Source organism: Myripristis murdjan, chromosome 4, assembly GCF_902150065.1.
Source record: "Myripristis murdjan chromosome 4, fMyrMur1.1, whole genome shotgun sequence".
Lineage (NCBI taxonomy): Eukaryota > Metazoa > Chordata > Actinopteri > Holocentriformes > Holocentridae > Myripristis > Myripristis murdjan.
Window position 1 is genome coordinate 9101894 of NC_043983.1, and position 16045 is coordinate 9117938.

At 42.2% G+C, this 16045-nt stretch overlaps 1 protein-coding gene across 4 annotated transcripts in view; it reads right to left on the bottom strand.

Moving 5' to 3' along the window:
* Positions 1–16045, bottom strand: part of slc44a5b (solute carrier family 44 member 5b) — a 44952-nt gene that overhangs the window by 10398 nt on the left and 18509 nt on the right. For 2 of the 4 annotated variants that reach the window (XM_030049406.1, XM_030049405.1), the window contains exons 3-14: positions 10912–10985; positions 8372–8456; positions 7976–8060; positions 7714–7842; positions 5192–5252; positions 4980–5103; positions 4365–4397; positions 2455–2538; positions 1694–1806; positions 1101–1232; positions 483–582; positions 276–368 (exon numbers count right to left, since the gene is read on the bottom strand). In XM_030049406.1, coding sequence (XP_029905266.1) covers positions 276–368; positions 483–582; positions 1101–1232; positions 1694–1806; positions 2455–2538; positions 4365–4397; positions 4980–5103; positions 5192–5252; positions 7714–7842; positions 7976–8060; positions 8372–8456; positions 10912–10985 — 1113 coding nt within the window. The remainder of the gene's footprint in view (positions 1–275; positions 369–482; positions 583–1100; positions 1233–1693; positions 1807–2454; positions 2539–4364; positions 4398–4979; positions 5104–5191; positions 5253–7713; positions 7843–7975; positions 8061–8371; positions 8457–10911; positions 10986–16045) is intronic. The other 2 variants (XM_030049409.1, XM_030049407.1) reach the window with 1 other exon arrangement.

Sequence of the window (16045 nt, forward strand, 5' to 3'; positions counted from 1 at the left end):
AAAGGACAAAGGATGGTGTGTGGGAGCTACTGCTTTAAATACTCAAGTAAAAACTCCCACTGATGTACAGTATCAGGACCACTATCTGTTTTCTGTGTTATAGCCTCAGCAGACCATGAGAGAGAAGGAATGATAATGACCTTCTACATGGCCTTGTGAATGATACGGTTGACTTCACTGTTTGGTTTCTAATCAAACTATGATAGACGGTAAGGAAGTAGCAGCATTTGGCTGGACAAATGTGTCTGGTGCTGCATCGGTAGTCAGGAGGATACACTGCTGTGACAGCCCAGTAGGCTATGCAGATGGCCAGGAGGAAGAAGGTTATGATCGGGTAGAAGAGAGTGGACATGATGTAGCCGATGGCCCTGGAAACAAGACAGATGAAAAAACTTTTTTGAATTGTGCCTTTGGTATGAAAATGGAGCCCCAAACAGCCCATTAATTTGCAGGGACTCGACAGAACTGTGATCCACACTTACTTGCTTCCCTCCTTCAGTAAAGCAATAGCGATGCGCACCCTCCTCCTCAGGAATATCAGCATAATCACAATGATGGCCTCAATTACAGACAGCGAAATCACTATAAAGCAAATTAAGCATGTTACTATAAGGGAATAGATACTTCTAATATTAAACCACCTCACAAGATAGCTTTTTTACCATCCACTTCATGCACATTAAAATTAAGTTATTTCTACAAACACAAGTATGGTGTCACATGTGACTTCAGTTTAGCATTTGACTAAACAGCTATGTTAGTGGGTAAAAATGATAAAATGATTGCACTCCATTTATTCATGGAGGCTTTGAGCTGCAATATCTCCCAACCACAGGCATGTAAATATGAGGATTTTCTAACTGTGGTTCTGCATGGCTCAAAGTTCCAAGCATGGCACTATCACTGCCAGGGTTCAGGTTTCACCTCCCACTGGAGCTACCAGTGCTAAAAATGCATGCACTCATGGTGGTGCAAGCCACTTTAGATAGAAGCATCCACCAAATGACAGGTTACGTAATCGAAAGCTCACAAAATATAAAGAGAGGTTAGGATATTTCCGAAAACAGAGAGGAAATGTACGGTGGTGGACTGGTACATACTGAAGACCAGCCAGGTCTGGCTGAGCTGGAGGTAAACCCTGAAGTCTGTCTGGAAACCGATATCGGAGATGGTGACATCAGCATCTGGCTTCCCCCTCAGTGTGCTGAACTCCCAGTAGCAGTGCCAGATACCTGAGACAGAGACAGAGAGAGAGAGAGAAGGAACAAAAGAAAAATAGAAAGAAAGAAACCACAGAAGAAGATGCAAAAAAGGTGAGATAAGTTTGCCATGACAACTGAGCTGATCACACTTGGGCAAGTTAGCTGTCAGAGTTAAATGTGAAAAGTTGTGGGCAACATCTCCCACATGTTTCTATATATAGACTTGATTTGCTGTGTACGGTATGTGCTAAGTTATTTATTTATTTTCATGTCATTTTATCTTTTTTTCTCCATCTTTTGCATTTTTCTTGTATAATACTGAACAGCATCCAGCCTCCAGGCTTCCTCTGATAATTCAACTAATTATTCTGAAAGGGGAAAATATTTCTTTTGGTCAAACTGTTCATCACTCTTGCAAGTAGGCGTGGCTTCGTTTTAGGGCAATAGTGGCCAAAAATGTTGTGACCCGCCAGCCCACCATGTATACTCACCGTAGCCCACTGCAGTGATGACACCGAAGATAATGAGCCACAGCAGCACGCCAGCGGTGAAGCGGAGCAGCAGGATAAAGAGCAGACTGACCACCATGGTTATCACCAGGCCACTGCAGCAATAACACACACACACACACACACACACACACACACACACACACACACACACACACACACACACACAGGACACTGAGCACAGGGTAAACAATGAATCAAACTGTAACTGGAAGTAATTCCCTTTGCTTGTTTAAACCTGCTTGGAATGCTGCATGGATGAATTTGCCTCAAAGCACCAGAGTATGTGGACCTATCGACTATTTTAAAATCAATTCAGTAAAATTTCCAGTGATTAGAAGCTTATCTGACACTAACTGTCTTGTGCTTTTATTGTAAACCCCAAGCATTTGCTGCTCAAAGTAGGACAATGCAAACACTACAGCAGGAATTATTTTCATATCGTAACATCCAAAACATCAACTTTTGAAGAAAAGTGGAAATGTCTTGTTTTTTTTAGCTTGATGACAATGCAATCCAAAGAGTTTTGAAAAAGTTTCATCATCCAAACAGGGCACAGATTTCTCTCAAACCACAGAGGGGAATGTAATCCATCAATTTATAATCACCAAAACTGTGGTTATAAGGTTTTCAGACTACAACAACAACGATCCACCATTTGATCAGGATCTGGTGTCTATGCTGCACTACACTCAGATACATGCACTGGTTCATTATGCACTCTAGCCTAAAACCATCCTTACATCAGGATCCAGTACCAGGAACTGGCATAATCTTCAAAGATCTTCATGCCAACTTCCTTGGCATCCAGCAGACTGGTGATACCACTGTGACAGAATGACAGAGTGAGATGGAAAAAAGGGGGAAAGACATGGCGAAAGAAAAGAGTTTTAATGAGAACTCTGGGTGGGACTTTTTAGCTGTTTTGTATAACGGGCTCTCAGAGGTTAATGGGATTTCTCCAAAACATTTTGACACTGATCTGCTCTTTGATCCTGTCGTGTTCAATGACACACACAAGAACATACAGTTTCAAAATGTTTTTGGTAATCTCAGCTCTACGAGTTAAGTTATGACGTTAGGAGGGTCTGGATGAACACTAGTGCTACATGTTGAGCAAAACTTTCCATACAGCATCAGTGTTACAGAGGCACTGCGAAGCAATAGTACCTATGGTAAATGGTATGGCAGAGTGTTACTAAATGTTCTACAGAGGAACATGTACTGAGAGAGCACATACTAATGGATGCTAGCTCCAGAGAAGCATATATTTGTGTTCATAGTGCAGGTAACATCACATTATTCAATGACCAGAAAAAAAACAATCTTGGTCTAATTACTCTACATCAGAGAGCCGTGGCAGATCAATCTGTTTTCTTGGTGCCCAAAATAATTTACACAGATGAGCCAATTTATTGTTGTTGGTGTTTTATTTACTACATTTTAAGACTCACAAAGCTCAAACTAGGTGAAGTCTAGACCCATCTCTCCCCTGGTGGTGAGCACAGACACATAATGCAATATAAATAATGCTTTATTTATGCAGAAGGATTAACCTCAGTTGAAGGCCAACTTATTTATCATTTTTGATCAACACTTCTACTGCTGATGAATTCCATTTATGTATTTTACTGCTTTGCTAATACAATTCAGAGCCAGAAGAAAACTACATATGGAACCAAGCCAAGCTCCTTCAGTGTAAAGGAATAAAGTAGATGCCGTCTTGAGGTGTTAGCTGCAGAGGATAACCGACCTAAGATGCTCTGTTCTTGAGGGATTTGTCGACGAGCTTGGGATTTGGAAGAAATATTGTAAAGGGCATTTCATATACTGCTGACATGAGCTCAGTTTAGCTAGGAATAAAAATGATTTTCGAAAAACTTAAATGGTTGTCATTTAAACTGACATATTACTGAGATATGCTCCTCTATATCTGAATATCATCATAAGTGGCACATGATAGGTAAAGTCCAGTGTTTTGTTTTGTTTTGTTTTTTTAAATGAAAAGCTATGCTAGTCATAACATTAACATTGTGTTAACATACCAGTCAAAAGAAAGAAGCTACAAGACTGGTAGCAATGTCAGCACACAAGGCTATCCGACAGAGCTTGCACAGCACAACAAGGACTCAGACTGGTTGCCCTGTGACTCAGATAAATCTCTCGTGCAGACAGAGGAGTGACAGAGGACGAGCTGACATTGCCATGGGACAAATAAAATGCACAGAGCAGTCCTGAGTAAAATCCTTACGATAAGGAACCCTAATTCAACTGTGGAAGCCCGTCCGTAGTCAGACAAGAGTTTGAGTCCTATCCTGCCTTTGTAAACAGTTTTAAATTCATACCCTGACCGAGGGAGCAAAACTGAGAAACACCAGGGGGCGCCATCCAACTATGTACTTGATTAGACCGAGACTGTGAGGCAGCAGTTCACAAAGTTGTAGTTTAACAGTGATGTTATGCAGTAGTATATCTAAGCCACAAAACAGTTTTAGATAATCTGTCCTCCTTCCTCTCCACTGTTACAGATGGAGAGAAGCAGGAGCAGATTTCTCATAGTGAGCAGCACAGGTAGGGGGGTTAGTCTGCACAAAGCTCTTGGCTACACAGGAGGCATGGTTAAAAGGTTGAAGAAAGTCATGTTTTTTGAGACCTTTCCACTCCTTGCTGCATGGCGGTTACCTGGCTACGAAGGAAAAGCAGTGAGGCACATTATTGTTTCAGGTAACACAAGGCAAACAAAATGAGATCACTGCAAACACGGGATTATGTGCACTTATAACGTCAAGCTCATGGTTTCAAGGACATGATTTATCAGTCTGTCAGCTACTTTGCCATCTCAAGCCATGTTGGTAAGCATTTACAAAGCAATATAAAATGAGTTCCCAAGTGTCCTTGAGACACTTCTCTTTAAGCTTGTAGGTAAGGTAAGCTGCATTTTCATGCAATAAACATGCAAATGACTTTTAATGTGCTTGGACACATTACTGGGCATCAGGGACATGCCCATTTGTCCTACCCTGAAATATCTGTCCAGCTCTCTCTGGGTGCAGGGGTAGGAGCCCTATTGACAATATCACAGTTTTAAAGGACTTTCTTATGCAGGCCAAATGTATACTGATATAATGGATATGCATATATGTGCTACTGTAAAGGCTGTGTTCAGCCATGATACTCCAGCTGCAGTTGCAAGTTTGTGGCTGTCCTACTGGGTCATTTTGTACAACAGCAAAGATAAGGACTGATTGTAGAAGGTAGCAGGACTTACTTGGCTGCATCTCTGAGATCGATGACACTCCTGGTTTTACCTACACCATCTTTGAAGTTGGTCTGATTGGCTACAGTTAAAGTCCCGTTCCTTGTTATGAAATCAGGGAAGCACCGTTGGAGGACTGAAAACACAGCGTTTTTATCTTTAATGGCTTGGCAAACAGATAATGAGGTACAATGTGCGTGTGTTTCAGCTGCAGATTCACTTACAAGGTCTGCTTGGCACAATCATGGATGGGCAGTCTTCATCACGTAAGACTTGTGCAACTGGCTGCACGGAAAGGGGGAAAAAAGAGGCATTAAATAGTACAATGGGAAACAAGAAGTGATTCATCACTTACTATTCATTCATTACAGGTTCATTACAGCCAGAGATGGAGTGGAATAAACTGCTGTAAACCTGCTAAACTGAAACAGGCATACCACTCCATGCCCCCTTTAACCATGCCATTTCCCTCATTTTACTTTAATATGTCTTATATATGTCTGTCTTTGGTTTACTGGGATCATGTATAATGTTGCCTCGCTGTCATCATTTAAATCTGTCTGCTCAACTTTTCATGCATGAACCAGTAAAGCCATCTTTAATGTGTTATATAACTGTGGAAGAATTTTGGAAGGACTGTTTCATTCACAGTTTGCTTAACCTTAACACTTCACCTTCATAACTGTTCTGTGTACCGGCAGAATGAGACGAGATATGACATGTTCGATTTGCTGTTCGACAAGATCCATTCGTTGGCTCAGATATTATCTTAAATGTCCCTTTTTCATCTGTTCTCAGCACGTTTCCCTAAACACTCTCCCTCTCGGTCACGCAGCATATAATGAGCGTCTCTTTGCTCCTCTGAAGATGACAGGCAGATACTCTCTGTGTTTGTTCATCTTCCCATGATTGTGCAAATAAAGCTGCTTCTTTATTACTGTCAGTGTAGTCAAAACAATATTAAATAGTATTGGTTTCATGTAAATTAACAATATGGTCCCACAAAAATAAAAAATAAAATGATACAATCCTGAGAATAGTATAATTGTGGTTGTTACAACTAAATCGCCGACTGCTGATCTTACTTTGCCAACTTCCAGTGATTATAATCTAGTCTTTATTATGATTATTAGTAGCAGTAGTAGTGTTATTCAACAGTAAGAGCAGACATCGCCAAACAGGATGCACTTGTGGTGAATCCTGTCTGATGTAACACTCTGTGCTGGGTGCTGGGTAGATAAATGTGGGAACATCAATGATTCAGCTCAAACAGTATGACGGTGTTGTTATGTGCTCCCAAACACCATCTCGCTTGCTGATTCTTGCACGCCATCACACCGACACAGCTGACAAATAGGACGTCACTATCACTGAACTGCTGCCAGCCAGCAGACCAGAGCGGTGATCTATATCAGCCGGTGCTAGCTCACTCTGGCCCGTCCCTCGCAGCACCTTCAAACAGCCCTGCCGTTACAATGATTGATCCGATGAAGTATTGACAAAATCTGACGCCTGATGCACTGTATATGTGTTTTGAATCCACACTAGGAAATATTTCCTTGTAAAAAAATACGCCCATCTTGTCATCCTAAATCACACAGTGGGGCTGCACCAGAAAGAGTGTCCCATTCTCCCTAGAGACTAGAGATTCATCTTCTTTGTCCAAATATTATTCAAGAACTACTAACAGTTGGAACTAGTTTTCTAATTGAAGAACACTACTGTATTACGACAGACTGGAGCCTGTTTATTTATCACTCTGCCTATAAGTGCTGCTAGCATAAAAAAAAAAAAAAAAAATCTAAGATGAAACATTTGTCAAGAAATACCCAATGCATTATTCAGTGAACAACACAGTTCCAAGGTATGGCATCAGTGTAAAGGGAATGGTAAGTATTGGAAGACACTGCTGCTGCATTTTCTCGTGAATGATTTAGATATTTTGAAGCAATTTTTTTTTTTTTTGGTTTAAAAATTGTAATTGCTGGCTGACCTTGTTGACTGACACACATTTAGCTACCTTCTGCTGCAACCAGAGCCCTATCTCACTGAATGGGGAGCTGCCTACATTTAACACTGTGAGTATGCATTATCATTTGCTTTCCATACTTAGGGACACTAAAATTGTTAAAAACATGGAGTCATGCAATTTGTTCTGACAGACATTAGTGCCACAGAAAAGCAATTTTTTTCCACCCACCGAGGCTTGCACAGCTGTGCTATCCACAGACCCAAGAAACAAGATTATACATTCAGCTTTAGACAGCCTTTGTTGTTGCCATCTTAACTCTGAACAGTCATGTCAGCGATAGAGACTGTGACCTGTATCAGCTCCATTGTGTCCAGCAGGGCAACAGTTGTCTTGCCTGGGCTTACAGCGTTGTTATAATATGATATAAAGCAAATTATGAAAGTGTGGTTGCCTGACAGTGTGTCTTGATGGTGTGCTGCCATCTTTAGCCTTTCAAATATTCCCATTATAAACCAACAGAGCCTCCACTCACCTTTTAAAATCAGAATGTCTCTTGTCATCCCAACTTGTGTCAATAAATCCAAACTATCCCTTAAACTTTTAAATGAGCAATTACATTACACTGTCTAAAGACTGAGCTGGTGTTCATGGGCAACAGAGGCTGTGTATTCTCTCTATGTGTTGGCACAAAAGTTCACACCAAATCTTTGTTTGCAGTGTGGATAATGTGCAAAGGACAAGTTAGACTCCAGATGCTGTTAACACGGCTCTCACCTTTTTGGGATTGTCGAAGCCCGGTTTGCAGAATTGCTTGTAATATTCCCAGTAGCTTTTGTTGTACCTGTAGTTGTACTGCATGTCCAGGTATGTGGCAAATCTGTCGGGGCACTTGGAGACACAGAGCTGTGGAGAGCAACATGTTCTTCTGATGAGAAAGCCCATCAATTTCGCATAATCAAGCATGGAGGGAAACGCTGAAGAGCAGCATAAAGCGCCGTAATGTGTGCTGCTTGAAGGGCTTCAGTCAGCCTCTTACCTGGGTTGTAGGGCACTGGAGGTTAATTAAAACTGCAGGATTGGCACATTGCAATATGTTGAAGTAGAATAATATGGCTTTGTTTCTGTGTAGACAAATGAGAGCGGCAAAGAGAGGAGCCAGATTAGAAGACTGCACTCACTGGATTCAAAACGATTGAGAAATCTGTCCACTAATGAGTATTACTGTGTAATGTTTTATCAGCAAGTATTCACACACACAGGGCGCACCGCACGGCAAAGCCTCTAATAATTAACCATAAACCATTTCCATATATCGTGGGGAAGCCTTTTGTGGTCATACAGATAACAATGGACAGTTGACATAAAAATTGCTGAACAGATTCCAGTTATTCCAGTTTGCAAGAACAGAAAAGCAGATCTTTTTCCTACTCACGCATTGGGGGTCCCCTGCTGGCCACAGAACTGGCCATGGCTGTCGGTGGGATAGACCACCTTCCTGGGGTCGCCATGGATCCAGGCTGGAAAAAAAAAAAACACCACAACATATTTCATTTGGCGGTGCTTCTCCAAAGCACCTTGCAGTGCCACAAGTGCATGCATTTTTAGCATGGAAGGCCACATGGGGCTAAAACTCCTAATCCTGGCAGTGTTAATGCCATGTGCTAACCACTGAGGGGCACAGGCTGACTCATTAGCCTCCTTTCCTGCTCTCTTAATGGTCCTAAATGACACACGTTATCACTCTGGGTGTCTGTGAATCACAGGGCCTGGCTAGCATTCTGCATAATACAGCATATTACCTAATGCCATTAAAACTACTCGATCTTTAATATTAAGGCAAGTCATGTAAGAGTCAATGACCGAGAGCTCTGAGTGCCACCAGGTTGTGTGTCTGTACATACAACAAGTGTGGACAGCAAACAACCAATAAACCTTAAAGACTATGGATACTTAGTTATGCTGGAAGACATGTGCACGCATACTGAGAGAACAAACGCCTACAAAAAAATAAAGAGGAAAAAAAATCAATTTAAAGTCTAGGTAAACCAATTTAATTTGTTCTCCACTGTCACGGCTTCTCTATATAGCAGTCGCAGTTGCCCTGGAATTCAATTTACTGAGCGATCCTTTGTGTTTCATTTGTTTGCCTAACCTGAACAAGACTGTGTATAGACCTTCCACCTTGCCAGTCAATGAAGCATTGTGCTGAGCACGGGACAGGGTAATAAAGGCAGTCAGTCCCTCTCTAACACAGGCCGGATGATGAGGCAGAAAAAGTTATGCGCGGGGCAGGCGATGAGTGAAGAGAGAATGAAAAGTTCTCGGGCTGATTGCAGACATGCCAGTGTCTATTTGAGGGCACATTCATTGTCATGGCTGCGGCTCTTTTAAAGTAATTGGGCAACGGCAAGTCCTTCCCATGCCCAGATTGAGACGTGACTCCACTAACAACAAGATGGCAAGGGACTGCGCTTTGGCGTCGGCATCAGGATTTCATTTGCCTAATTTAGAATCTACATATGTGTGCATGAAAGAGAGCGAGATATGTTCACTTGGGCTTGTTGGCTGTATTACAAGGTGTGTGTATGTGAGAGAGGGAGAGAGAGAGGGGACGGACGGGGAGGATGGAAAAAGGGAGAAAGAAAGGAGGAGTGGGTGGTGGAACGATTCACATGACTGCCATGGCCTCGGTCGGTTGCAGGGGACATGGATTCTCTTCACACACGACTGAACTAAGTGGCCTCAAGGAAATCTGAATGAGCCGGGCACCCGAGGGAATGACCGGTGAAACATGGGCAAAAACTCAATGAGGAGATCAAGCAGATTAACTCACATAATCACCTCAAGTCATGACACAAATACAGAGCGAGGCATACAAACTTCATGTTGCGCACTGACTCCAAGTTTTTAAAAAGAATAAGCCATTCACTGGAGAGGCACATTTTTTTCAACTCCCTTGCACTTTTCACAATTGGACACTTTGTTGCATAACCCAACATGAAAAAAAAAAAAAAAATGAATTACTGCCTCACAGTTGTATGACTGTGCCAACCAGTCAAGTTGCAGTTTATATCCATGTCTGTCCAGACTCATTTAATATTTGAAGTGAAGAGTTTGAGGGCTTTTAAAAACAGGTGTTAAGTCTATTTGCTGGTGAAAATGAAGTTAACACTATATTGACATGTATGATTCCAGTGAGAAACATGCTGTCTTCACTTACAGACTCTTTTTACAGAGAAGTACAGAGGGCTGATAGTGATAGTTGAATAATGGCCTGGAAAGAGTTTCTGCAGAACATCATGATGACACAGTGAAGCTGACCTTTGATCCTTTGGATATAAAATGTCAGGACTTCATCGTTTTATCTATTATTAGACATTTGTATGTAACTCTGTCATAATTAACGGATGAAGTCTTGAGTTGTGGCCAAAAATGTTTTTTGTGAGGTCACTATGACCTTGACCTTTGACCTTCAAAATTTAATGAGTTCATTGTTGAGTCCAAATGGACATTTGTGCCAAATTTGGTGAAATTCCTTCGAGGCGTTCCTGAGATATTGGGGTTACCAGACAGACAGACGGGCAACCTGAAAACATAATGCCTCTGGCCACAGCTGTTGCCGGTGCATAAAAATCAAACAGCCTGTTTCACCTGGGAGTGCTGGTACCTACTGTGGAGGAGAACAGGTCCATTTTGTCTTTAGGAAATAACTAAAAAAAAAAACTCAAGGAAAGAACACAGACACAGCAAATGCTTTCCACCCACCTACCATACATTCACTATTAGTCTAAATCTTCCCACCTGTTAAAATTATGTTTGGTGTGCCTTGGCAGAAGAGGAGGAAGAGTGAACAACTCACACTTCCAGACCAAGGAACATATCACCACTGTAGTGTGTGTGTGTGCGTGCGTGTCTGTGTGTGTTGTTATGAAACTTCATCTGATGTAATCAGCAGCAATGTGTCAAACTCACCCACAGTACCCAGAGCGATGTAGCCAAGGATGACAATGACGAAGATAACACAGCACACCACATCAGTGCAGCTCCTGGAGGAAAAAAAAAAGAAAAAAAAGTTTAACAAATAAAGATATGACCGTATGGGAATAGAGATAAAAAGAAATTGAAAACACGGTGGATGATCATAACACAACACAATATCAGTGATTTGGTGAATGCCTTTGTCCAAAGCAATTAAAAATATCGTAAGTAGTATTTTAGTATTGGCCGTCCCTGTGGGGAATTAGACCCCTCATCTTGGCAAAGAAAATTACACAGAAGAGATAATGGAGGACAGAGAAAGGTGAGTTTGTTTTTAGGCATATTTAAAGCTACATTATGCAACTTTTAACATTAAAATAACAAACAAACAAATATGTGCATGCTTGAATGATCTGTTTTACTGAAATTGACTGTTTGCAAAATAATCATTAACACAGCAATCCACCATTTCATGCTTTGTATCTGCCTCCAGGTGCTACTTCCTTCGACACCGTTGCTTCCACAGAGCGTCTGACGCTGGTGCTGGAGCTCGGCTTATGTTGTGGCAGTTTGATGCTTGAGCAGAACGGTAAAAAGGTGTTGTTGGGGAATGTGAAGGAAATTCTATGATTATATAACCTGTGTGCTCAAATAATCATCTTTCTATCATATAATCATGTATATTTGCTTAAACTTAATCTTTAGCTACCTGATGCACCATCGAGTGTCTCCATGTGAACCACTGAAGGACTATTGTTAACTGTAAGCTTACCCAAGGCCAACAACAGAAGAATGTGTGAGAAACATACTGGATGTATCAGACGTGTACACAAATTGTAAGAAGAGGCGGCTTTGGTCTGCTGGAAGATTAACAGAGCAGGAGATACCAGATAAGGACAAACGAAGACAGCGTCTCGTTCCTCATTGTTGTCAGAGCGGAATTAGAAATAATTGCCACGACAAGGAACCACTGAAGCAGGTAGTAGCATCTTCCGTAGCTATTGAAAGTTTGTTAGGCATAGCAACGGTAACTAAGGAGGGACAGGAGTGAACGGAAAAGCTGCACATGGTCAATTCGTTTTTCAATTATTATAGGTGAGCTGAGCTCTTGCAATCAAGCGCAGGGACGTCATAGCAACCGCAACAATGGGCAGAAACACTAGGAACCAAAGGACAGCAAATGAGACCCAATCAAAGCATCTGACACTGCTTTTCTTCTTCCTGTTTTTTTTTTTTTTTAAATAGCACACTGCGCTCTGTCTCTTCAGCACCTGTAGGCTTTACGGATGCCTCGCTCTAGATGTCGATTCAAAGTAGACGGTTTGTCAAGATGAGTGACCAACTGAGGGAACGAGGGCGGGAGTAGCAATACACTTTCTGCCTAAAGGGGAAAAAAAAGGTGCATATTGTTTGTATTTGGTAATCCCAAGCTATGAGCCAACTACTGAATGGTAAGTGAGCTGGAACTCTAAATCTGGGTGCAGTATTTGCTACCAGGCAAAACAAGGTGCCATCTGTAGGCTCAGTTCTCAGAGAAACTGTAGCAGAGCTCCATTGACTTTCTAATGAGACTCTGAATCCCCCCCAGAGTTAACTGTCCCTATAGGCACACTGACAGCTAGTTTGAAGAGTCTCTCTCTCTCTACAGTGGCCTCAGTCAGCTGGTTTAGAGCAGTGAGTCTCTCCGTCTCTCTCATAACAAGCTTCCTTCCCCTCCTCTCTGCCCCAAGAGTAGAAGTCAGCCCAGCCCCTTCACAGCCCTCTTTCAAACCCTTTCACACCATGACTACTGAGCCCAGCCCTGAAACAAAGGCAAGTTCAATCCACTCTGCACAGTACCATGCAAGGGGCATGCTACTTACACCGTATGCTACACAAATTAACTTGAGACCCTCATCCCCTCCAGCTATCAACCCCTCTCCTCTTTCATCCAGAGGAGGAAAGCCAATGTCAAGAAGAGGCCCAGGCTTAGACTTGCAACAGCGTTTCCTCTGTGCAACTCTTTGAAGAGCGGCTTGTCCTTGTTTTGTATGCAGTATGGTGACACTGTTGTATCCAGACTCCACATATGCACGCTGCTTTTCAGGCTCCAAATGCCATTCCATGATTAAATAGCAGATGGTCATGAGAAACTAGCGTCAGTGATGCACACAGAGACTATCATTCGTAGATCAACACATACTAAGGATAAAACTGCTTACATACTTGCATTAAGATGCAAACATGTATGTTTGATGCACTTCTATTCAGTCACAGACATGTCCATTTAAACTGTTTGCTAAGCGTGGCCACTTACACAGATTTAAGGGCCAGTGCACAGTTTCGGCTCTGCACCACAAATTATCCTGCAATGTTTAGAAGCGCAGTTCCAATTAAGCACAATGTTTATGCTCCTGCATTAATACTGTAGGTAAATGTGCCAATGCATGCATTCCATGGTAATGAGCTGATCTGGGAGATTGGCTTGTTGAACTTCGCATTATAGAGAATTGGGATTCTTTCCTGTCCCAACAGTACCTGTAATAGTCTTCTCTCCTTCTGGCAGAGTAAAATGAGTCCATTATCACCTATCTTATCTGAATTACATTAAGCCTGCAGATATCACACTTTATCTGCAAGCCCAATATGAGATATCTCCACACATTACTTTGGCCACACATCCCTTAGAACCGATAATAGCTGGCCCATAGACCATCTGCTCTGCATCTTTCAGACAAACATCCCATTATCAGCCAAAGCCTCTAATAGATCACATTTGACGATATGGACTCAGAGTGATTTCTACCCGCTCGAAATCAGGATTAAAGAGCTGTGACACACACAGTATGTAAAAGCTGTATTTCTACAGGCACCGCAATTACTATTACAGAGCAAACAAAGGAAACTTGAGGTGGAAAGAGCTCTTCACTGTAAAGACAGACACAGTTTTATGTGGATAGTGAATATGATATGAAGTATGTGGAGGACCTGAAGCACCACCAGCAAAGCTGTCTCTAATATTATGCATATTATTAACAAAGGGAGACAAGGGAGTACTACTTCACTCATTCAAAAAGAACAAGGGGGAAGAGCTATCTGGGTTGCCATGGTGATGGCTGAATTCCTTGTCTTTGAATCCCTCTGCATCCTTTAGCTGGGAGTTGAGTTGAGCGAGCAGTGAGCCATGTATCATGAGTGATTAGTGGAGGAGATCTGAGAGGTGGGAATCCAAAGCCGACCTTCCCTCTCCTCCACCTTCATGTGACTGTGAAGTCTGTCTTTGTATCCACCTCCGTGGTATAGGCACAACTGCATCGTTAAGACATAGTGCAAGCGCAGCACCATGGTGCAAAATACAGCGCAGTCATCTCTGAGGCATGCAAAGGTGAGCACTGAAGGGAAGCTGACAAAGTGAGAGGAGGGGAGAGCAAGCATGTTTCGCTCTCTTATCTCGGAAAAGCAGGCCACATCGACTGCAAATGCGATCCAAAATACAGTCTTGACTGCAAATCTATTCGGATTCCTGGCTGGCCTCACTCCAAAACTTCAGATCTCCTCAGTCGTCACTTAAACATGGACCAAAGCACTGCCCTGCTTGTGTACCGTGCTGGGCAGGACATGCTGCTTTGAATAGTTAAGTGTTATGGAGGGGGCTGTGTCAGTGCCATGAGAAAACTTTGTGTCACAGTGTTATATTCGCAGGGCTGATAACTCTGCAGGAGCCAAGGTGACACAGATGACAACAGTGCCACAGAATAGCGTGGGTGCCATTCTAGTGTGAATCCGCCAGACTGTCCCCTGCACTGTAACAGACATTAATAGAAAGAGATCTTCGGAGAGGCGGTTTCACACGCACAGGGAGATTTCTCACGGTCGAGAGAGCCTAGAGGGATATTGGTTTGAGCGAGCAGCAATTGAACGCATTTAGCTTTGCTGATGAACACAAAGACTCCTTCTGGAACGCTGGTGTGTGTGTGTGGCGGCAGTGAGGGCTCGATCTGCAGTTGAATCAGTGTTGCAAGTGCAGATTTATAATGCATTGCACTGTGATGTAACACCACCGAATGCATTATTACATTGCAATGTGGTTGTGCACTTGTGGTTCATCCATGTATATTTATACTCCCACGGCATCAGCGACTGCCAATGCATTATATTATTTATAGCAGGAGCCAGGTTGAATTAGCACTACACCATGTCCACTTCTGTCTGGCCTTCAGAGGGCTGCTCAATAACCACAGATATGGTTACTTCATTTAGTCGTTGGAGCTCGTGCAAAAAACAAGACGACCTCAGAGTCGGTTCTCTCCCACTTCTCATTAAGAGAAAGCCTCTGAGCCACAGAAACATCAAAGTATCCTTGGTGCCTTCACCCAGCTGTAGGAGTGAAACTGGCTGAAGAGGGTGGGATAAAGAGACACAGGAGGACTGAAACATGCCTTCACAGCAGCCTGCCAAACTGAAAATGCATGTAAGAGAGATAACAGCCTACATTATCTCTGAAAAATAATGAAATCATAAAGAAGGGCCTGTGGTGACAACCTCCAAGGGTTTCGTTTTACTGCAGTATGATGAAGATTTTCATTGTTTTGAAGAAGACAGCCTCTTTTAAATTATGAGGTTAATTTCTAAAACACTTTAAATCTGAAAAAGAAAAAAAAAATCATGATGATGTTAGGCTTATCAATGTAGAGCAGTGATTGCTAACTGGCGGCCTTTGGGCTACATCTGGCCTGCAAAATATTAATGTATTCAAAAAACATGAGGAGGGGAAATATGTGTTCCAGCATTTAGGATATCACGCATTTGTTTTTCTTCCTATATTGAAGCAACAACGAAAACAATGGAGATGGAAATAATTTTACTAGGAATGATTTACCGACCCTAAATGTGTACGAATCTTTTATGAATAGAATGCAGCTTGTACCATATGTTCATGCACGTACGAGGATGACGTTTTCCACCAATCAGGACACTGCATAATAGTGTCCAAACCGGTTAAAGTTGATTAATTTTTCCTGCCACCTTGTGATTGTATGCCTTCACCAAACAGTCAAGTGGCACTTTACATACATGTCTGTTTAGACTCATACTTGTGACACAGACTTTGAAGGAATTTGAAGGAGTCCAGTGAATAATTTGACAGAGA